Source organism: Argopecten irradians, chromosome 8 (assembly GCF_041381155.1).
Source record: "Argopecten irradians isolate NY chromosome 8, Ai_NY, whole genome shotgun sequence".
Lineage (NCBI taxonomy): Eukaryota > Metazoa > Mollusca > Bivalvia > Pectinida > Pectinidae > Argopecten > Argopecten irradians.
In genome coordinates this window covers 31,215,411-31,241,513 of record NC_091141.1, presented here as the reverse complement: position 1 = coordinate 31,241,513, position 26,103 = coordinate 31,215,411, and the positions used below count along the sequence as shown (strand labels likewise).

The window sequence follows — 26,103 nt, the reverse complement described above, 5'->3', positions numbered from 1 at the left end:
CATTTGTAGTTAATAATGTTGTGTCAAACCTGTTTATCTACGATATATAACATATATTTTATTGTCCACAGCAAGTAATGATCTCAACAGAATGTTGCTTATTAATATGTAATTTTTAATTGTTCATATTTCTTCTTTTTGTAATTATAGATGCGGTATAGTTTTTGACGATATTTAGATAAATGATAAAACTATATAATACATTATTATTTTTTCTATGTTAGGTTATTTATCGTTTAACCATCACGATTTCGGATAAGATAGCAAACATGAATAATTACATTTATGATTTCTGTCCTAAATTTGTCATAATTTTGGTTTTTATTCTGGGAAGTTTATGGTTAAGCGTGTTAAACCTATTTACCTACAACCCATAGCATATATTATACTGTTCAGTCATACAATATAAAGCCTGGTAATAACCATCAGATAACTGTCGTCTCTGATATAACTATCTGATACTCCGATTGAAGCTCCATATGAGAGTATGTAATACGGAAGGTAAGGAGGTATGTTATTATACTAAAACATGGATGTAGTATTATACTATTCTTATCTTGTATCCGCCAAATCTGAGTTCACGTTTACCAAAGTGCATCAATGAAAACATTCATCTGATGATGTTCCTGTTACTGTCACCGAATCCTTGATACGCTAACGTTATCATTTTGAAAATATTTTTTTTTGTAAAAAAAATGTTGTTTTTTTTATATACAGTATACATGCATTTGGTACACGCGGTATAATGTATATATCAAATGGATAACAGGAATATCAGCAGTGGTGTAATGTCATGATATAGTCATTGTTTTTAGATATGCATATAAAATTGAACGTTATTGAGACACTTTGCTTAATATAGTTTTTTTTAAAGAAATCGGAAATAAGACTTCATACTAAGTTACAAGTTGTAAATTGTTATGTATTTATATCCAAAATAAGGAAGCTAGTTCGACTGTTAAGTGAGCTCATGCTGTAAGCAGTATCACCACAAATCCAATATGACGACTACATAAAACAGTTAGTATGCCACGATAATTGTAATAATAATATTGATACGCTAACGTTATCAATTTAAAAAAAATATAAGATTTTTGTATACAGTATACATGCATTTGGTATAGGCAGTATTATTTACGTATCAAATGGATTACAGACATGTCAACAGTGGTGTAATGGTTATAGTCATTGTTTTTATATATACATATAAAATTAAACGTTATTAAGACACTTTGTAATAATATAACTTGCTTTTTAAGAAATTGGAAATAGGAGTTCATACTAAGTTGTAAATTGTTAAGTATTTATATCCAAAGTAAGGAAGCTAGTTCGACTGTTAAATGAGCTCATGTTGTAAGCAGTATCACCACAAATGCCATATGACGCCTATATAAAACAGAAAGTATGCCACGATAATTGTAAACGTTTGAGTATGTTTTATAGATCAATCTGGTACGTTATACGTTTCATATTCATTCTGAAATTCCGACTAGACTAATTACAACAATGTATGGTTAATGAAATCGCTATATTGACAGGTAAAGATGAAAAGACGGACAATATCTAGAAATCAAACGGTACAATTATCGAATACAATTAACAATTAACAATTGAATAACAATTAGGTGGTTAAAACGATGTATTGGATTTGTTTTACAAACAATTTATCTGGGTTGTTTTTAAGTTTATTGTTGAGTTTTTTTCTAAAATAAGTCTTGTATTTTTATCCTAATATCTTACAAAGAGATTATTGTGAATTATTGATAAAGACATATCTATATAGCTATAGTTTACAACAGCCATAGGCCAATACATCAGAATAAGAACTATCTCATACCCTTAAATCTTAAGCCGGTTTTGTATTATTCAATATGTCAGAAATTTTTTAAAACCATTTTTTTCAAAATTCGAAGTAATCAATTAAAATAAAAATCGAATTGTCAGACTTTCATTGCCAAAAGGCTTTTAGCAGCTCATCTAACCCTAATAGTGTTCTAAAGGGAATATAAAACTAACCGCAGGCTACATTTACCTGACACCTTTCTATAGTATATTTACGCTTTAAATCACTTACTTTTGTTAAATGCATTTTCTACTTCTGAAACATGTTTAATACGTTGTTATTCATAACGAGGACGCAACCAATGTCTTAACCAATTGTACGTAATGGTTTTATATAGTTTAAACAAAATAGCGTGCAGGGAATAATGCATATTGTTGAAGTATCCCTGACTTTAACGAACTGTACAATGTCGATATGATATGAAAATGTGTCTCTATGTACAAAAAATAACCATTAGAATATATACAAGTTGTTATAAAATATAAAGCCTGGTTATAACCATTAGATAACTGCCGTCCCTGATATAACTCTCTGATGCTTCGATTGGAGCTTTATGGTCAAGTATGTAATACGAAAGGTAAGGAGGTATGATACGAAAAGTAATTAAGTGTGTTATCATACTGAAGCATGGATTTGTACTATTCTTATATTGTATCCACAAGATGTGATTTCATGTATAAAAAATGCAATAGTCATTGAATTTGTTGATCACTGAAATATAACGATGCTAATACTGTATAATTAGTGAAACAGTTACAATGAGGGATGCCTTGTTGTTCATTCCTATTTAGGAAAGTGGCTATAACAAGAAAGCATATGTAGCACCTATAACGCACATCCTGAATTATGACGTTTTCACATGCTATACCTTATGAGTACTAATAAATATACAAGCAAGAAAATAGGAACTAAAAATATGATGCCAGTACATGTAAATGCTGAATCAGTATACATCATCATTTTTAAGTATTTGGCACAAGTTTCTCAATTTGTAATTCTAATGTATCTTTTCTACAAGAAAGAATTAAAATATTTTGAGCAAAATTTACTGTTATAGTTACTGAACTTTACGTATATTCCAATGGGTATAAATTATGTTAACATTGGTCTGTATTACTTAGCACCTTGGATTTTGATAATGAATGATCTCAACAGAATACTGTTAATCATGTATCTTTAATTAATCCATTCTTATTTCTTCTTTTTGTAATTGCTAATATTGAGTCATTTATGACAATATTTAGTTAATAGTTAAACTATATTATTCATTATCATGTTAGTCCTTAGGTCGTTTAACCACTACGACTTCGGATAAGATAGCAGACAAAATAATTATGTTATGATCTCTTTCGTAAAAATCGTCATAATCTATTATTTGATACTTTGAAGTTTGTGCTTAGACGTGTTAAACCTGTTAAACTTCAACACATTACATATATTATACAGTCCAGTTTTACAATATAAAACCTGGTAATAACCATCAGATAACTGTCGTCTCTGATATAACTATCTGATGCTCCGATTGAAGCTTCATGTGAAAGTATGTAATACGGAAGGTAAGGAGGTATGTTATTATACTGAAACATGGATGTGGTATTATACTATTCTTATCTTGTATCCGCCAAATGTGAGTTCACGTTTACCAAAGTACATCAATGAAAACATTTATCTGATGATGTTCCTGTTACTGTCACCGAATCCTTGATACACTTACGTTATCAGTTTGAAAATATTTATTTTATAATTTTTTTTGTATACAGTATACAGGCATTTGGTACACGCGGTATTACTTATGTATCAACTGGATTACAGGCATGTCAACAGTGGTGTAATGTCATGGTTATAGTCATGGTTTTTAGATATTCATATAAAATTGAAAGTTATTAAGACACTTTGCAATAATATAGTTTGCTTTTTAAGAAATCGGAAATAAGAGTTCATACTAAGTTGTAAATTGTTAAGTATATATATCCAAAATAAGGAAGCTAGTTTGACTGTTTAATGAGCTCATGCTTTAAGCAGTATCACCACAAATGCCATGTGAAGCCTATATAAAACAAAGTATGCCACGATAATTGATTACGTTTTGATATGTTTTATAGAACAAACTAGTAAGTAGCATATAAGTACAATGGTATCGAATTAATGCTATTGTGAGGAAATCAAACAAGGTAATACATCACCGTGTAAATGTAGTAAGATACTCACGGGCTGAAAGAGAAGAAAAATAAGAATTAGATTACAAAAAAATAAAGATAAACAGACAGACAGTACCCATTAAATATTATCATTCCCTATTCTAGACATCATAATTTGGTTTTGAATCTGCTATATAACTTTTAATAAAGTCACAAAATGAGTCAATACACGCCATGTTATCACCGATAAAACACTACATCGCCCGATTATTTCAGAAGAAGTCTATAAAAAATATATTGAACAGGTATTTTTAGATAACGTTATTGTCTACGTTTCCAAAACGCTCCGTGTTCAAACGCTTTGATGACCCGAGTTTGAAGCGTAAACACAAAATGTGACAGACGACGTCGGCATTTGCGTTTTCTATCAAAGATGATGAATACTACGAGCTGATAACAACTGTTTAAACTTTTAACGTTTCAACGTTAACACGGTAGGGGAGTAGGAAACATTGAATAGCATTGATTAAATATTTTGAGACATTGGATAATGAATACGTTTCATGTTTATTCTGAAATCCGACTAGAATAATTACAACAATGTCATAACGAATGTATGGTTAATGAAATCGCTATATTGACAGGTAAAGGTGAAAAGACAGACAATATCTAGAAATCAAACGGTACCATTATCGAATACATTTTGAATAACAATTAGGTGGATAAAACGGTGCATTGGATTTGTTTAACAAACAATTTAACTGTTTTTAAGTTTATTGTTGAGGTTTTTTTCTAAAATAAGTCTTGTATTTTTATCCTAATATCATACAAAGATATTATTGTGGATTATTGATAAAGACATATGTATATAGCTCTAGTTTACAACAGCCATAGGCCAATACATTAGAATAAGAACTATCTCATACCCTTTAATCTTAAGCCAGTTTTGTATTATTCAATATGTCAGAATTTTTCCAAAACCATTTTTTCAAACTTCAAAGTAATCAATCAAAATAAAAATAGAATTATCAGTCTTTCAGTGCCAAAAGGCTTTTAGCAGCTCATCTAACCCTGATAGTGTTCTAAAGGGAATATAAAACTAACCGTAGTCTACATTGAAGTGGCACCTCTCTATAGTGTATTTACACTTTAAATCACTTACTTTTGTTTAATGCCTTTTTCTACATCTCAAACATATATAATACGTTGTTAGTCATAACGAGGACGCAACCAATATCTTAACAAATTGCAAGTAATGGGATTACGTAGTTTTATTAACTCATGTGCAGGTAATAAATGCATATTGTTGAAGTATTCCTGACCTCTAGCGAACTGAATAATGTCGATATGATACGAAATTATGTCTCTATGTACAAAAAATAACCATTTAAATATACACAAGTCGTTCGGTTATAGAATATAAAGCCTGCTTATAACCATTAGATAACTGCCGTCCCTGATATAACTCTCTGAGGCTTCGATTGGAGCTTTATGGTCAAGTAAGTTATACAAAAGGTAAGGAGGTATGTTATCATACTGAAGCATAGATGTGTACTATAATTCTTATATTTTGTCCACCAAATGTGATTTAATGTTAACAAAATTACAATATTCATTAAATTCGTTGAACACTCTGGAATATGCCGATGGTTATACCGTATAATTAGTGAAACAATTACTTGATTACGAAGGATACCTAGTTAACTTATCTTTAAGAAAGTGGAAAGCATATGTAGCATCTATACCGCACATCTTGAATTATGACGTTTTCACAGGCTACATCTCACAACACGAACCAAAATAGGAACAAAGGAACTATAATATGTTGTGAGTAGATGTAAATGCTGGATCAATATACTATCATCATTATTTAAGTATTTGGTTAAATTTTATCAACATGTAATTCTAATGTATCTTTCCTACAAGAAAGAATTAATTTATTTTGAGCCAAATTTGCTGTTATATTAACAGTTCTTTACTTATAATCCAATGGGTATGAGTTATGTTAACATCAGTTATGTCTGTATCACTTAACACCTGGGATTTTTAAGAACGGAGGTACATATCCATCTATGTAAACGTCTCGTACTTTTATGTTTTTTTAGGATTTCACGTAAAGGTTATTTAAGTTATTTTTTATTATATAGAGTATCAATACGTTTATTTCGTTTTCTAATACCTATTAATTTTATGTTGGGCTGTGGTGTGTATATGTTGAACAGCAAGTAATGATCTCAACAGAATGTTGCTAATTATGGGTTGTGTTTCAATTAATCCATTCTTATTTATTCTTTTGGTAATTGTAAATATTTTGTCATATATGGCAATATCTAGTTTAATGATATAGCTATATTATCCATTATCATGTCATCAATAATATTAGCCTCGTGATCGTTTAATCAATATGCCATCGGATCAGCTACGTAGTAGACATAGATAAAAAAATCATTACCTTATCTTAAGTTAATATAGTGAAATTTCCGTCTCACTAAATTTTGTTTATCGTGTTAAACCTGTTTACCTACAAAACATAACATATATTATGCGGTCCAGTCCTACATTATAAAGCCTGGTAATAAACATCAGGCTGTCAGACTGTCGTCTATGATATAACTATCTGATGTTTCGATCAGAGCTTCATGTCAAAATATGTAATACGGAAGGTAAGGTGGTGCGTTATTATACTTATGTTAATGTAAGTGTCACCGAATCCTTGATATGTTCACGTTATCAGTTTGAAAATAATTTATACGGAATTTATATATTTGCTTTGTCTGTGATTATTTATATATCAACTGGATTATCTTGTACACTGCTTTTTGGCAAATTGCAAATGTGTTATGCTCTGTTTAATACATTATTATGTTTGCGATAAATAAAAACATTGAGTTGTTGATAATACATGCATAGTCTTGATTAAAAGTGTCACCTAATTACGGATATGCTACTGGTGCTATTCTGACAATAATTAATACGATTTTGATATGGATATATAATTGGTATCCGCTCGATGATTTGAGATACTGCTGTGTCGGATTAATACTATGATGGTAATTGAGAGGATCGCGGCACACAAAGAAAGAAAATACGTTAGACTTTTTGGTTTGATTAGTTTAACGTCCTATTAACAGCCAGGGTCATTTAAGGACGTGCCAGGTTTGTTGGTGGAGGAAAGCCGGAGAACCCGGAAAAAACCACCGACCAGCGGTCAGTACCTGGCAACTGCCCCACATGGGATTCGAACTCGCGACCCAGAGGTGGAGGGCATGTGGTAATATGTCGGTACATCTTAACCACTCGGCCACCGCGACCCCTATATATATACGTTAGACGTGTATGTTCAATGGCATTTCTCTATTAATACTAGCTGAACGTCTCAGTAAATGATTCACTATTGTATATGACTGACAATTTCATGAAATATGATACTTACTTTGAAGTCATTCCCCTTGTACTGTAACATAAAAATGATTGATTTAGCAAGAATAAGACAACAAATCCCCATATAGATTCAGATGGGTTAGTGTGGATAACCAACATATACAAATACTAGTCTTACTATTATCTGTTACTATGATTGATTCTATCAAATTGATACATGTAAATGTCTGATGTCTCAACGCCACAAAGCCATTACCGATATACTGTATCCTATAAATAATCTAACCGTTATCACTTAAGCAGTTACTATTCCTGTTCTCTGGTCACCATATAGATAAAACAAAATGTTCCTACCGACAGAAGATAAACATCGGTACTTACCTGACAGTTAGGACAGGTTTTCTGTGAATAAACAATAAAAGGTTAAATTAAACCACGAAATGTAACACATGTATATGCATATGTATATTAATATAACATTTAAATTATGCATTTATACGCCAGTTTTATTTGCAGACCATAACAATTAATAGTTCATTAGTTTTTGTTGCCAATTTATGGACAAGAATATGTAAGTAAAACAATTCGGGGGGAAATATGGCTGATGGTAATTACAAATAGATATCTCGAAATATTTAAGGATTTAGGCGACGATTTTTGTTTGTTGTAAAAATACAAACAAGACATATTACAAAGTTATGTAAAAAGCAAATTAGCTCTTCCCCGATATTCCTATACGCGCTTTCAGCTATTTCAAGGCAGTCAGGGATGCCGTGAGGCTTGGCATAATATTTTAATGAGCTGAGTGGTCACGTGACAATATGACGTCACAAGTACAAACTCTCACGACACAGCCCGCCTACTGAGTACTAGTTTCGTAGCGTTTGACAGCTTTCTTCAGTAACTCCCTACAGCTTTTTTTACAACATGGAAACCGATGGCAACGAAACTCCCGACGCCAACAACGTTTTCAAGATCGAACCATACCAGTTTGAACCACTGAGAGTGGAGAAAAGCTTCCATGATAGATATAATTCGGATTCAGAGGACTCTGGCATTGATGACGAGGAAGCCATCCGAGTAGAACAGCGACTTCACAACACTGCATGGTTAGTTTACGACATTGGTTGAGAAATACAGATTTTTATTGTGAGAGATATTTCTGGAATATATTCAGGATTAATCGAACTTGATAAAATCCTTTGAAAATATCACAATTGTTATATATTTTTTTAATCGGCCTATGTTGTCAAATTACATATATCTGGTCTGACGATCTTGTCAAAACATACATTTTCAATTATTTTGATTTTTATTTTTCATCGAAAGATTTTGTCGACTCAAGACACGCATTATCCTTTGATCTATCAGCTGGTTTATTCGCTTATTTCTTTTAAGTCTAACGAAGTTCCGTGGTCTTTGAATGTAAGACAGCTAAATATTTGTTATTATGCGTTCACAACATGTAAAGATGTACACTACACTTCAGAGATCACGCCGGAGTCAACAGAGACGTTAGTATCAACATATAATATATATATACAAGTCTCTGGTGTCAATTAACCTACCTGACAGGGTAACATGTGCTTATTGTTGGGTTTCTAACAATGACCCATAAATTTCAGATATATGGTACATACATTATGTGTTCACATTTTGTGTGGCTGTGAATTGGCCAAAAAATATATGTTTGTTTAGGGTCCTCCGACCCTACCTAGATTTTACCCCTATAGTTAAAGATGCTCCACCGCCGACGGAGCATGAATGACATTCATTATTTGAACAATAATTGGTGTTTAATCGTGTATATATATGTCTAATTAACTCAAAAATTAATATAAAATCATTCGTTTTGCCTTTGGTGCATGCGCAATCAGTATTGCATTCCATATAGGATATAGTGCCACGGATTTTTTTCGGGATGCAATTGATTATTTTTCATATTTCTAACTTAAAGTAAAATTAGAAGCTCAAACTTTCCAATGCTGGCAATGGTGTAAAATAAGTAACTTTTGTGACTGAAGAAAAATAGTAAATCATCTACTCCTGTTTTTGATAGTGAAAAAATACCATTTGTCGGCGGTGGAGCGTCTTTAACTTTTTATTGACAAAAATGAAATTAAACAATTAAGAGATTTCCCTAGTTTCCGTTCTTATAATTAATTTTGCCATGATAAATCTGCATATATGCAGGTTACATATATTTGTAAGAAGCTTTATTGAACATAATGATCGAGTATATGCAAAAAAAAACATTTTTTTGGCCAAATCACTTGTTTTGTTTACCATTTTTTACCTGAGGGTGAGTGCGTATGTGTATTGCAGGCCTGTGTAGTACTACATGTAGGCCCTCATTACAGTTACTGAGTACGGTATCACATAATTGTACACCAACCAACCCCCTCTCGACTCGTGTTTGTTAAAATCAACATACATTGACATTATCAAATAATAAAACTAAGACAGCATATGTATTTCAGCACTGATTTCGTTTTTATTTTCAACAGAATAACTGGTATTTCAACAAGTTTTATTATTTAACAGATATCACATCAGTCTCTCTCTTCTTCCTATATAATGTTGTAGTAAGACAAAATGTGAGAAAATAAATATAGAAATTGAATGATCAAATCTAACCTCGCATATATATTTGTCTTTATTGAAAATCAAAATGCATACAAACATGTACACAAACATATACACAAACACCCTCAAACATATACACAAACACCCTCAAACATATACACAAACACACGCACCCTCATACACAAACACACGCACCCTCACACATACACACACACACACACACACACACACACATATACACACACACACACACACATACACACACACACACGCACATATATATATACATACATACATGCATATATTTTTTGTCGACACGGTTAGAATTGCTTCTTTGTCCCTATCATACATATCGCAATTAAACACATATACCAGAAACTGTGTAATGTCACAATGTTATTTCTTATTTGATAATTGGCTGAATTGCCCATAATAAAAGTTAAGATTTTGATTTAATATATATGTACAGTGAAATGTGTGCAATCTGACACAATGGGGGAGCAATTCTTTTGGTCGGATTAGACAGGATGTTGGAAAATTCAGGTGTCAGATTAGACAAGTTTTATTAGTAGTCACATGACCAAGCCTAACTGGGTCGATACGTCATACACATAAATGTATGACGTATTGATTTCTGCGTTCTCTACTTGTTAACTCCAACAAGAAGGACGCACTGGCGTCGATGGGGCAAACATTGGACAAATTCTTTGAGGATGTGTATGCCAAGTTCAGGGCAATCGATGCAAAAATGGTATAAGAAATTTTGAAGGTATCACTGCATCCCAGGGAAACAGGGAATCGGGTAAAGAAGGTAGATTAAGCCGGAGTCTCACTGGAATTAAGCGGGACCACCCTTACCCACGTGGGCCTACAACAAGCCTCGCACCTTTGGGGACAGCGAAGATATTCAAGGTGACTTCCAGGCACTAGGAGATTCAGTTAGTAAAATGAAATTACAGAGTGAACTAAACCTCAATAAGTCACGTCAGGGAATGCCCCGTGCTGACCAGCCTATGCTGAATGTACTTAGTAAATGCAGCAAGTATAATGAAACCGCTATCAACCGTTTAACTACGTTGGAAGCAGGGAGAGAGGTCACACAGAATGACCTGGAAAATTGAATACTTGCAGGATGAATATGCGTTGTTAGTTGTAAACAGTCATTTTGATGCATCGACGTCGAAACTATTTCGTGCGTTACAGAAAAATAGTCTGATCTCAATGGTGAGGCTGTAGAGACACTTCGTTCTGCCGCGGCATTGTTAGCAGCCGGTAAACCAAGCACGCGTGGTCGTGGACGTGGGTCGTACAAAGCTCAAGGACAGGACGTGTTCTCCAGTTTTTGTCAAAATCAATTCCCATCCACACATTATTACGGGAATCGCGGTCGTTGTGATAGACATCCCGAGGAATTATCAACAGAGAAGGACGATTAACGTGGTTTCTGGTTTGTACTGATATGCATTGGAGCCATCTGTGACACTTTGAGTACCTGGAGGTTAATTGTTGCTCCGGAACACTTGTTAAAATGGATCGAAGACGGCTTTGGAATGCCGCTAAGTTCTGAACCCCCCAACATTTGAATTACACAATCATGAACTTGCGCATAAACAATCTACGTTTGTTTCAGATGAAACAACAGACTAATCGACAACGGTTGTATTGAAAAGTGTAACAAAAACCATTGTGTGTAAATCCTATTGGCTGTGTAGCTAAGAAGATGAAAAGTTTAGACTAATTACGGATCTGAGACACTTAAATTCATTCTGCAGCGTGCCAAAATACCGAAATGAAGATATACGACAGGTAGCTCGAACTCTACAACAACGGGACAAGCATACTACTGTGGACATTCAGGCCGGTTTTTTGCATATACCTGTAGCTGATGATTGCAAAGATTATTTAGGTTTTTGCTGGAAAAGTGAGTAATCCAGGTTGAAAGTTCTCCCATTTGGCCTGTCCTGTTCATCATATTACTTCAATAAGATATTATGTCCCATTGTTTGTATCTCAGATCTTTAGGTATTAGGGTCAGTGTGGTCGTAACTTTTTTTTAATTTCTGCCAATAAAATGCAGATAACTGACCACACAGACCAAGTGTTACACTGTTTGGAAGACATGGGTGTCCGTATCAATAACAAAATGAATATTGAATATATTGGTTATATTGTTTCAACCCAATCGACAGTTGTGATTCGCGTACAGGGGAAGTGTGTCAATAAACTCAGACATACAATAGGTAATGCTGCAGCAAAGAGAAGATTACCTGCTCGGACTTTAGGGAAACTAGCAGGTCAGTGTGTCTCGGTAGCGTGGGCAGTCACCCCTGGTAACCTTTTCTTAAGACACAGATATAGACTTTTAAGGCAACGCGACTCGTGGAACTCGAGCTCAGAATTAACTAGAGACGTTATAACTGAACTTCAGTGGTGGTTAGACTCGGTTGATCATTGGAACTATAGAGAAATATGCCAGGAATCATACGAGAGGCAGATAGTGACATACACCATCTTGGATGGGGGGAGGGGGTGTATGCGGGGACAAAGTCGCATTAGGGGATTGGAACATGCGCATGTCGTACAGGTCCTCGAACGAGCGAGAAATGATGGCGATACTCATGTCCATCAAAGCGTTTTCAAGTTTAATTCAAAACAAACGCGTACAGGTTCCCACGGACAATATCTCAGCAATGGTGTACATAGATCACATAGGGGGTCCGAGTTTACAGCTGTCAACACTAGCATTAGCGATATGGACAGAGGCGTTCGCGAATGGAACTTCAATAAAGTACTTCACCCACTCGAATCGCGTACATAGACAAACTGTGGGGTCCCCACACAATCGATCGATTTGTGAATTGTCAAATGGCACAATTACCAAAATTCAACACTCGGAACTGGGAGCCACCCACAGAGGGCGTTGATGCTCTTGCCCAGGACAATTGGACTGTGGGAAACAAGTTTGGCTTTCTGCATCATTCCATAAATTTAGACATTGTATCAACTCAATATTTGTGCGCGACAATAATGGCGCCAAAATGGCCAGCTCAGCCATGGTTCAGAAGGCTAATAAACATATCGATAGCGCCACTTATGAAAATTCCAAACAATCGTAATACGTGTCGGGCAATGGGAGCGACTCCCGAAACGAGCCGAATCTAAAATAGAAAATATATGCCTGGAGGGTGTGTGGCAAGCTCAATTAAAAGGTATTGGGTGGTCTGAGAAGTGTATAGATATGTTTAAATTCTGCTTAGCCCCCAGTAGTCATAAAGCCTACAATAGATCCCTTATTCATTGTTCTACATAATGTCAGAAACAAAGTACAACTTCCCACCCGATAGTACCGCATGTCTAGCAGAATACCTGTGTTCTATAGCTAATGCATCAGAGAGACCTAGTTCTGTACCCAATACTACACTACATGTGCCACGCTAGACCACTGGTACAAGGCTACACAACAAGGCGATCTTACACACTCTAGTGAAGGACGTGGTCTCGTAACTGCTCTAGTAAAATCAAGCACAGGTGTACCAATGAATAAATTTAAAGCGATGTCAGTGAATCCCTTTCAAGACATGTTTATGAAGTGGCCAGTGAATCAGGAGCTTGACATTAAGTCATTAAGGTTAAAGACAATAACACTGTTATCTCTGACTTAAATGTTGAGACCCTCTGACATTGCATCTAAGGGTGTACATTTCAATGTTGACAGTGGTAAATCAGAGAAAATAATATTTTCTGTGAACAATATTGAATTTATGGATGATAAAACAAATGTGACACTGTTTGCGAAAAAAAACGACATCCAACGTACTGGCTTCACAGTCTCCTTACCTAGGGGAAATAACCCCGTCATTGATCCAATTAAAACACTTGAGGACTATATTATCAGAATAAACAAATATAGAGCCACTGATGGTCCAGTATTCCTGACATTAAAATCACCATATAAAGCGCTTGAAGCTTCATCCATCGCTAAAATAATCGATGAAGCAATAGTGTTAGCTGGGTTGGGAAATCAAGGGTACAGTGCCAAGCATTTTAGACTAACAGGGGCTACTTCAGCCATCGAAGGTTGACCCAGGAATAGTCAGAAAGGTTGGGAGATGGACAATGCAAAGGTGTTTTTTGCCATTATGTGCACTCTTAGACCCCAGCTAACTTCACCAGTGATATTTTGAATCATGTGTAAATCTAGTCATACTAGTAGATACTTACTGTTGAATGACATTCACCTAAAGTTAAAGTTGAAGATGTGCTTATAATTACTTTAAGATTTTTTATGGTGATCAAAATGTATTGGTGTTGATATAGTTAAATCTGTACAGTTATAATATGTTAAAACATAGTTTATGTCCCACGTTCTTTGCCAGAGTGTGAGCTATCAATTTTATTTCTCGTTATAATGGCAATATATTTCTTATAAACATGTAAAGGACCTCTTTCACGAACAATGGAAATTTGTCCATGAACCAATTTTATTAAAACTAAATGTTACATGTAGCAACATCAATGCAAACCCTTGAAATACTTTTAAAAAAATTCAAAAGGTCACAGGGGCCTGTGCTGTGGCAAAATTAAAGTTGCCCAGTAGAGGTGTATGACAGGGTTCCCTTTTTGATTCAAAAATGTATCAAAATTATGTTTTATGTCATCCAACTGTACTATTTTCTGAAGAGTATGAATACTTACATATTATATCACAAATATGTAGGCAAAATGTAGCCAATATTTTAAGACAGAAAATGACGAAATTTTGGGTGTTATTTTCGGCTATATCAATTATTAACAATGGTGATTCACCCATTTCCAGTTTGAGTGCAACAAAAATATTTTCTAAAAAGTTAGGTCATTACCTGAAGTAAATGTAGTGAACATTTCAGAAAAAAATTGGACCTGTAAGTTTGTTGTATAAAGGTCTTACTGAGGCAAGGTCTATTTTCAGAAATATTACACCATGGTCGCACCACGGCCCTTTTTAATCATAAATTGAGAAAGCAAAGAAAGTAACTTCTTAATCTTATTTAAAAAACACATTAGTTACATCAAATGTCAAGTAATATATGATTTTATAGCCTACGTATTGTAGAATAATCAAACTATTGAATCACAATAACAAAGTATTTCGGAATTTTAGGACATTATCATTTACTTTTCAAGCTAGATGATGATTGCAACTGCATTCTCAGAAATGTTCTTTTTATTTACAGCTAAAAGACATTAAAAGTAAAATAATAACAAAAACTTGAAAAAAATGGGTGGGAGTAGATTATTATGTAAGAGAATCAAGTTTTTACCAATTTTAACACATCCAGTATATTAGTACATTTATGTATAATGTTACAAATTTTCGTGTTGAAAGAAAAAAAGAAAAATTGATTTTTTTTGTTTTTTTTCGTTCAAAATTGTATTAATTTTACAACATTTATTATTTCCTAGCAGTTTTAAGATTTTGATTGTTCAGAACATTTTGTGATCAATCAACTGAAGTTTGATTTCAAGTTTTTGAATTTTCTTCAGAATTTTCATGAATTCCTTAAAGGTTAACTAAGTATTTTCAGTTTAATAACTAACAGCATCTAATGAAACAGTCAAAACTTTTTGTGGTCCATAATTTTTTTTCATAATCAGCTTTGTTTATCGTAAACACATCATATATCAATCAAAATGGCTTAAGGTTTATCATTTCAGTTATTAAATTTTGATTTTATTAGAAATTTTGGTTATCACAATCTGAATTATACATGTCAGGGGGAGCCAAATAAATTAATTTATATGTGAGACAAAGGTAAGTAACATACAGTTTATGCAATACACTGAATCTAAATGATTTCCAGTTTGATCAGATACTCTCATTTTATTCTGTTTCTTCATTATATCTGTACGATTAATACCATATTCGTCAACTAATTAACAATTTTAGGGATGTTTTTGTCCATAAGGATTACTTCATTTTTAAATTTGTATTTGTTTTGGTCATAGTGACGTATATTTAGTAGAAATGCATATTTACACAGCTTACCTACACTGGATTAGTGGTGAGAGTCCTGTTGGCCTCCAGATCCATGAGGGTGTAAGTACTTTGCAGAGTACCCCGGAGAGTCACATTTGGCATCACTTCCTCTCCTTGTATCTGTTTGAACAAATCAGCCTGAGAGACAATCCAAGTGGTTTGGATAGATGGCACAACATATAAACTAATCAAACGACTGCAAGTTCTGGTGCTGAACATCTGCAAGTTCGTGTTGTGGAAAAGCTGAAGTACCTTTGACCCACTGCTGCCACTGGTCATTATTGCAGAATCAGTCATTAAATTGCACCAGGGTAAAGTCTTGCGGCAAGGCCGGCTCTTCCATATAAAAGAGTGTCAATTTACACACACAGACCTGGTCACAAGCATTGTACCCCTGGTGAATTGGATGTGAGGTGTGCATTCACCTGAACAATATTTACAAACAGAAAAAAAGAGCTGTCTCACTAACAAGGAACTGCTTCTCTTCCACAGGAGTCACATCATTCTCTAAGCGGCGATTCCTAATTACTTTTCCCTCCATATTGTCATCATCGCTACCTTTTAAAACATCTGATGTTGGATAATAGTCCTCATCGTCACTGTCCATACATACATCATTATCAATCTCTTCTTCTTCCTCACTTTCATGAGACACAGACCTAGACTGGTCAGAAATCTCAGCAGCTGGTGTTACTCTAATCTTGGTTATTTTGGGATCCGTTTGAGTTCCAAATGACCGACGCATTGGTGTTGTCGCTGCGTCTGTCTGATGATACCGAGTTATCTGAAGAGGGGCATTAGTTTTACCTGAACCTACTTGTTACACATAATGGATGGCATGGTTTGACAAGTATCCTGTGTTTTGTTTGGCAGCTGAATAGCCTGTGTTTCATCCATTTCCCCCTCATCATGGTTGGTCCCTGTATATGTGAGATCCGTCAGTGCATTGATACAAATTACACTCGAAACGATCTGAAACATGAAAAAAAAATTAAATTAAAAATTACCAATCAGATTTTTTCCTATATAATTTGAGTCAATTGATGTTTTTTAATAATATGTATTTTTGGGTATGAAGGATCAATTAGAAATGTACCACAGGCAATAAGGATCGAATGACTAGATTTGTCATTAATTCAATTCGGCAGCATAATAGTTTTATATCAATTTATAAATTAATGTAAATGTATGTAACTGTAGATGGGTAACACAGATCAAAGTAGAAATTCCCATATACATAAATATAGGATAAATGGAAATCCATGAAATCAATTCTAAATCGATTGAAAAACATATTCACATTATGTTCCAGGCCCAGATCTACTAGTGGTTGTTTATTTTTAACATACACGTACATATAGTCAAATGTATGTCATCTAATTACTTTCCTGCATAATTCAATTTAAAATTACATAGAGTCAGTAGTATAAATGCCCCCCCCCCCCCCCCCCCCGGATTAAAAAGTATAATCACAGATATAAACTCATACATGTATGTATACATATACTCGAGGCCTAAATATATTGTTGTTTATTTTACACATATCTAATCAAATAGCCGACCTGTTTAGATTGTTTTATTTTCTCTGCTCTACAGTACTGTACATAAACCCGACGAAAAGCAATTGTTTAGGTACAGTACAACACGACGTCATTAAATCGAATTAATAATTACATTCTGGCATGAATTAGTCTAGACACGGATATATTTAGATATGTATAGGTCACTACACAATTCCTTGATGCTATATCATATATGCCTACCTCAGCTCTGGCACGCTTCTCAAACGCCCCTCGTACACGGGGTCGGGCATGAAGACTGATTCTGCAAACTTCATTGCAGGTTCAGGGGAACATTGGGCACTGCATCTTTCTTCAAAATCTTCCGAGAGTACGACGACGACATAACCAAAACTTCCATAGCTGCTGGATCACGTGCAAAACATGATGCAGAGAAATGTTCCTCACACAATCTATGATGGGCAGAAGGCTTGAATGCACGTCGCTCATAATTTATCCAAATCTGGCGGTATGTCTTCTTCTTTGGAAAACTGGAAAAACTTATCTTTTGTCCTTCTTTCTTGTTGTTGTGGTTATAACAACCAAACGCCACACATACAACTATGACGAATATGTTTGACAAGTGTCTCCGATGATGTTGGATTGTTGTCAAAAAATGCTAATAAAAGAAGCGGTCTTCAATATCGTGGGCGTGTCTAGGTAAAGATGGCGGCGTCTATGCACTTGTGACGTCACATGCCAATCAGCCTCGGTCCCGCCGACAAATTATGCATATTCAGAGGCGTGCTCAAAACGGACGTCTGTCAGGTATATCAGTTACGAGGGACTCGGGAAACACAGTATATCGGAATTTAATGACATCATTGCATCATAATAGCGCAAAATACAGCTTTTTATAAAATCGTGGCCTAAATCCTTTAATTGTTGCTAACAAGAGTCATATGAGTCTTAACGTTCATCTTAGTACAAAACAAGACACCCACAGTAATTCCAATATCATGAATTAGTGTTATGAAGTCGTTTGAATATGAATTTCTACAATGGTCTAAATTGAATGTCAAGCTCACCAAATTGAACCAAAAAATTATCTCTGTTTCCTTTCCCAAAACAGAAGGATACAACATTACAGTTTAGCATTACTTTCACACTTAACGCGATATCTCTCCTCAGAAAAACTCTATATAATGTTCAGAAGCGTTTTGTTAATAGCTTGGATATCAATAATTAATAATTCCTTAATACAAAATAGGCGTTAAATGAAAATAATAAAGTCGTACTTAATAAAAGCGATTAATAAATTGACAGTACGAATGCATTTTGGTTATCAATTGAAATTAAACTTATTTCATCAGAAATAACAAATAATGTAAATTAGAATACGCGTGTATATAATGGATGCTTTCGATATCAAAACGCAAATTTATTATCTGTCCTGAGTAAACACCATTGAGCTGATCAATTTATCACAGTAAGTAACATGGATATGATGAAAAAGAAAAAAAATAAAATAGGTATTGCATCAATCAATACATTTTTGCAAAGATAGATCAAATTGTAAAATCGTAAACATATTTTTCGTCATTTTTCCTTCGTTTAGAATTGATATGACATTAAAAACCATTAAACGGATATAGAGAAAAACAACAGATTGCGCTGATAGGTTTCAGTTTTTTATGTTAATCTTCATCACAGCTGGGATTGGGCGTTTTGACTACGACCAAGATATGAATACGAAAGCGGGGTGTTCTGGACATAGTTACCGACCTAATATACCGGCTAATATAGTCGCTCGCAATGATAACGTACCCACATGAGTACATGACATGTGTACTGATGTACACGCTCTGATTGGAATCGGAAGATAGCTAACAATGTGATTCATTTGACATATAGGCGTATTGTCTGAAAGATCATTGAACACAGCATGTATCAAGTAAAATAGCGAGTTTCGATACTTTTAACTTAAAAGCAACAATAAATCAGATGTGGTATCACATGGTCACCATGTTACTCTAAAATCAGACGAGGAATAAGTATCAACCACTTAATGTCTTACAGTTTAAAGAAAAAAGAAGCAAACTATACTTACACATCTACACTCGGTTTGTCCGCAGGTCTTTTCGAAAATAAAAATAAAATATAAAGTAATGAGATACATAGCTCTACACTGCATCAGATCAGGTTGGTACATATCCACTTGATTATTTGTAACTCAATTTACTTACTAGGTAAAATAATTGTTTAAAGATAAATTGAATGAATAAAAAATACTGGTGATATTTGCGATATTATCGAACTGAGAATGCATCCCCATTTAAATATCTTTTCTCTAATCTATAAATTGATATTCTTGATCTCGTTCATAACATTCACCATAAAACTCACCTGGCAACTATCTGGTGTCTGTAAAGTAGAAACGTGTCAATTATATTTTTTCTGAATAAACAATCCACATTTTCAAACAGGTAGTCCTGACTTCCACATGAACATGGTTTAATTGAAACTATAACGTAATTGTGAGCAATAGTGAATTTTCCAGATTTGTTTTTCTATATTATGTTGGTTAAGGCACCAATGGTATCAAAGTTTATAATGTTTGATATAATCATTAACTATCGGGTCAGACATTTATTTGGATTTTATACGATTCCATTATCGTTTACTTACTCACAACCCACCCAAATCATCTTTTCAGTTAAGATATGTTTGTGTATACGTATCGATATATGGTCATATTGGGTCGAATATGTTAACCATGATTAACATGGAAACTGTAAATTACAATATCTATATTTGTATAGCAACATGTTACGACCATAGCAAATCGACATTAGAACATAAAGGAAGCATCAATATGAATCTATTACGAGATAACTGAATCCGACCTAATATTCTTATTACAATTATAAACGACTGTTCATAAGACAAAACACTTTTTTCAAGTTTTTTAATATTTAATTGATTTCTTATCCAAGGACAGTTTTCGATTAACGTAAAACAATAAAGCAAATTAAACCAATATAACAGTGATTTTCTTTCTTTAAGTTTGTAAACACCTCTTATATATTGATTTCAATAGAATTTCCATCATTAAAGAAATTTAAAGCCAAACATGTGTTTCATTATTATAATAAGCCTACCTGTGGCCGTGTATCCCGCTGTGCCATACTTCTGCAATGATAATAAACGTAATATTATCTGTATTTCTTTTTCGCCAAATAGAATAAGCCGATTGACCGAAATACAATTTATTCAGTAATAGTTATACACGTACAGCCGATTTCCATTACATAATAACAATCTATGAAGTCTAGGTTACAGTGGTAAAACATTTTGTAAACATGTTTTTTTATAGATCAAGATGAATTAATTCTAGTGATTGGAAGATGTCAATTTTAATATTTGCGAACAGACGGTCATGATAATGATTTATTATAGAACTGACAATACCGATACATTAACTTTCAAAAAAACGCCTTTAATTAGGACCCAAATCCATTGTCATCATTAAGTTAACTGATATTCTTTCAGTGATAAATGTTTGCTGGCTCCGTAGATCAAATTTGCATGTTTGTGTTTTCCAAAGAGCTTTTATATAGAACGAAGCCCGAGAGGACATGCATTTCTATGTAAGCTGAGTTATAATTAGGTTTAGCTTGAAAAGTCGTATCTGTTACAGTGTATTAGAAAGTTGGTTAACAGCCAGTGTATCATCAACATTTCTTCTTCCTTCCACATGAACACATCGGTACAATATTTTAGCATTTGGGCATTTTGTCCGACACAAAGCATATAATATTTACTGTTGTTTTAATTGCCAACTGGTGTGAAGTTGGACATTTTCATTCAAATATTGATCTTAAATGGCAACTTTGTTTTAGAAACCCTTATTACTAGAACATTAACTTACATTCTTTGAATGTAATGTTGTCTTGATTCTTGAAATCTTAAAGATTATTTGTATTTCAATTATGTAGAATACATTTTACTTTATTTAAGACTTATTCTTTATCAGTATCACATATTTTATCAACCTCTTGATCAGACCTTTGAGACGATTCATGAAATATGACGACCATAATCATCGTGTGTTAATGTCACCGGCGCTAGGTACCCCCCTGAAGCGAGAGTGAGAAAATCAGGATTTGGATGAAATAAGAATGTTGCTTTTATCTGCATTTTGAGATACTTTTGGATACTGACGTTTAGTACAAGTGTTTCCGAAGATATCAGCCACACAATGATAAATATTAAATGGTTTTCGAGAGAAGTCGCAAAAAACACTTGACAGATATAAACATGCCACCACAACAAGGGAGGTCAGACGTAAATCGCCTGTCCTTAGAAAAGATGCTGGAAAAGAACTTATCATCGACCATAAAAATAGCATAGTACTACATTACTTTATTATGATATATAAGGGTAGATACACAAGAAAAATACTTCTCAGCCCCTTTCATTTATGTCAAAAAGGTTCGTCCAAATCGCAATGTTGTACGGCAAATAGCAAAGGAGGTGTACGGCTCGTAGCAAATGTGTATCTCGAGAGGTGTACGGCACATGGTTACATTATAAAAAAGGAGTGGTACGGCCTATAGTTAATATTATATATCTTTTCAGTGATGAAATGGTGAAAACTAAACGGATAACTATTTAAGACTTAAGATAATGCATCTTATGTATCATTATTACATTATTAGTGTTACTAACAGTTTACAATCATGCATAAAATTGTGGTTTGTTTGTTTATCATATTCAGCGCATTTCAACATAAAGACACGTACAAAACGCACTAATTTCGTTCCCACTCACTAATTAGGTTATCGTTTGTCGATCTCATTATATTCAATATCCATGAAATTGTAGAAATGATAATGCGTTTTTTTACTAAGAAATATATTTTTTGATATCTGATCCATTGTCAAGGTTAGAAATAAAGATAATGATGATAATGGTGATGAAAATCATAGAGTGATGATGATATCGATGGTAGTTGTGATGATCATGAAGCGATAGCGATACATGATGTGAATAAGAATTAAAGTATTTAGTTATTTGCAGTATATTGCACGTGAAAAAAAATATATAAATAAAATGCTTTAAACCACCTCAACGTGAAGCCGGAAGAATTATTATTGTTTTTTTTCCATATGTAAGTGATTCAGCATTATTTTCGGACATGTTTTGTTTTGGTTCTATTAGTTTAACGTTCTATGAACAGCCAGGGCGATTTAAGGACGTGCCAGGTTTTTCGATGGAGGAATGCCGGAGTACCAGGAGAAAAACCATCGACCAGCCGTCAGTACCTGGCAATTGCCCATCATAGGATCTGAACCCGCATCCCAGAGGTGGAGGGCTTGTGGTATGGCCAAAAAAAGAATATGTATGTTTGGGGTGACATTGGCAAAAAATAATGTTTCTTTGTCTTTCAGTCTAAAATAGTTACCGGAACCGGAGTCTGAGGTCGAAATCCCGACTTTTAATTTTTATTTCATGGAAAAGTGGAAAAAGATAAGGGTCGGTCGGGTAACCTTAAACCCACATTTTTGGTGGCCTAATGTGTCGGGACATCGTAACCACTTGGCCACCCGAAAAGGGCCTGGTGACACTTTCTAAGAGACGCAAATGTAAAACAGTTACAGTTTAGTCAACAAAATCGAGAATAATTTAGCATCAAATGTTCTCTATTCACTTCTTCCTCCAAAAGTCGCTGATACTTATTACTATGTTTTAAATGCCCATTACGTATTCCTTTCCTTAGCAAAATTTAAAGGTTTCTAAAAAAACGAAATAATATAAGAAACTACATATTGAAGGCCTAAGATGAGGTTACAACACCAAACATATGCAATATTCCCTGCGTAATATATGATAAGTGTGGAGATTAATTTCGATGTTTTGCCATCTGGCGCAATAATATCCATTTACTGTGCGGTATTTAGGACAACGGCGGGAAACATATGACGTCACGCTTTATGAAAATTATAATTTATGTCAAACATGCCCGAAACTGATGTTTTAACTGGAATTCAATCATAGAGTCGTGATCTTGTAAGACTCGACACAAGGGACATAGCCGACTCGTTGATAGTCACATAGATCAGAATATAGACAATTAATTTAAAGGCAACCAACAATTTTAGGCCTTTACTAAAGATCACCTCGTGGACAGACGAAACGCAATTGCAGAGCCAATAAGAAAGAACAAAAAGATCAAATTTAGCCCACCATCCGCAAGAGAAACATCTTAAACAAGTTTGCAAATATCCTCATTGAAAACAAATCACTTTTCTTAAAACTTTATATCGCTTGCCTGTCAAGACCTAGCTTAGAACCACGCCTGTCCACCATCACTCTCTAAACTTAAGTAAGGTTTGAAATATGGTCTTATTACCTTCAGACGTATGTGGAACCTCTGGAATCATAAGACCTGACGGAGCAGTTAAAGTAAACATCCTCAGATTAGGTTGTGTCATAACATTCGAAAACTACGCACAATATGTTTTTCCTGTTTTATCTGTAAAAGAACTTCTCTCGCCCTGAAATTATAAGGAAGTCAACACGAGGATGATCATTCATATGACAGATGCTGTAAACAAAGTGTATGAACAATTTACCATCCAAACAGTGGATAGATATAGAAGTTGATGCCATAGTAGTACCAGCTGTTACCAAATTCAGCATCAGCGAAGTATGAGTGGCCTTTGAAACTTGGAATTATCAATGCATCCCTGCTCAGGATACTGCCTCAGCTTATGGCCCTGAGAAATCCTTAACCCTTCCATTATTCCATGCCTACACCAGATGTGTCGCAGTATACACAATGCATGAAAACTGCTTGGGATACATATAAGATATACGGAGAAGCACACCAAGCATTTCAAACATTAGCAGGGTGACCATAATATATACCAAGTTAGGTTTTCAGCACACTAGAAAAGTTTGCACTGCTCATGTATGCTAAAATTATGCTAAAACCATAGATGTTTACATAGAAAGGCAAAACAGTGGACATGATCCCGCCAACTACATGTGCATTTGAGCCGCACACCAAAAGTGCAACATATCAAGGAGTACATTGATGGGGAAATGCAACCAAAGCGATCATGGACTAACTGAGTCCTGACAAATGAGGATGAGGCAGGCATTAAGAATGGTTGTAAGCCGCTATGGACGATGATACCGGTTTCATGTAAGTTTGAGGGTGTTAACTGTAATGCGAACTGAAGTATTATCACGGCGACATATTGTTAAGTCGAATTAGGTATTTTCTTGAATGTGAAACCTACGAGTGGTCTTAAGATTAACTGAAGACAGGTATATTGACATTTAACATATAGACTGATAGAAAATGGTATTTTCATATTTTTCATGAACCTCACCATGTATAGATGTTTTATATAATTATATGTTGGTACCACCAATATCGGGAGAAGACTAAGATAGGCTATGCCTGATGTCTAATCCAATTGACACTAATATATTTTGTCAATAAACTATTTGGAAATTGAAAATGGTATTTGGAAGCCTGGTAGGTATTCTGCGGTCGCATTTCACCCTCCAAATCCCACAATGATTCGCATTTCTGTGACAAGAATGCTACTCCAATAAAAAAAAACAAACGCAAATCCTTTCACGACTGGGAGTTTCTATTTGTGGTGTCGAATTAAGTTGAATTAAGTCCCATTACTACTATCAGAACTATACAATCGTTTCTTGAATGTACAACATGCAACTGGTGAAGTCAGCTAAATTTTAACAGCAGACTGGAAGTAAATGCTTAAATCAATGTATTTGGATACTTACTTGGTAATCTGCTGTCGCCTTTTCCCCTTCATAAACCACAACGATTCCTATAGATTACTCTATGAAAAATCTGTTAGAAATCCATAACACCATCATGCATTTAAAATAATATCTGATACGTACCCACCAAAAATTGAAAACAGGAGTTTCTTTTGTGAAGTAAATGAATATGGTCTTATATTTTACTGACTCGGCATTTTGTTGTTTTGATGACAATAATGCAAATTCTTACTTGATAACATATTATCGGTGTACACTAATATGTTATTCTGCCATTGTTTGGTATTTTTAGTGAAAACGACAATGAAAAGGTTCATATATTTGAAGGAAATTGATATTTTTAGTGTTTGTAGCGGTCATTTTGAAAAATGGCCGCCATATTCGTCTAGGAATTCTGGCTCCTAATCAAAATTCACTCAGAATATGTTTCTTGATATATAAGTTTCATGCTTGTAACCATAATAGCAAAGTTGTGTCACCAATCCGCCGAGCAAATTCCCATTTAACAAATTCAAAGCCGTTATAAAATCCCTCTTCACAGACTTTTTCTAATTAAATCTTCTTGTATACATTCTTCTATGCATGTATGTGAAATGACTTGGATGAAGCGACTAGATCATCACCTCATTAGCAACTTTTAAAAATACATATCATGCAATTCTCTTGAAAAAGATCCAGCCTATTACAATTTTCTGTGACAGAAATACAAATATTGTACATGCAAAGTTAAGACATCGATGAAGCCACTTAAAATTGTTTCGTGTAAACCTCACCAACAGCCCAAATTGTATATGTGGTCATGTTTTTTTTTTC

General features: G+C 34.2%; 1 protein-coding gene across 1 annotated transcript in view; it reads right to left on the bottom strand.

The window, feature by feature from the left end:
- Positions 1–26,103, bottom strand: part of LOC138329833 (uncharacterized) — a 182,897-nt gene that overhangs the window by 16,907 nt on the left and 139,887 nt on the right. Inside the window, exons 4-8 of the mRNA XM_069277124.1 lie at positions 20,625–20,655; positions 19,870–19,887; positions 19,574–19,600; positions 7,744–7,764; positions 7,415–7,435 (exon numbers count right to left, since the gene is read on the bottom strand). Of these exons, the coding sequence (XP_069133225.1) occupies positions 7,415–7,435; positions 7,744–7,764; positions 19,574–19,600; positions 19,870–19,887; positions 20,625–20,655 (118 nt within the window). The remainder of the gene's footprint in view (positions 1–7,414; positions 7,436–7,743; positions 7,765–19,573; positions 19,601–19,869; positions 19,888–20,624; positions 20,656–26,103) is intronic.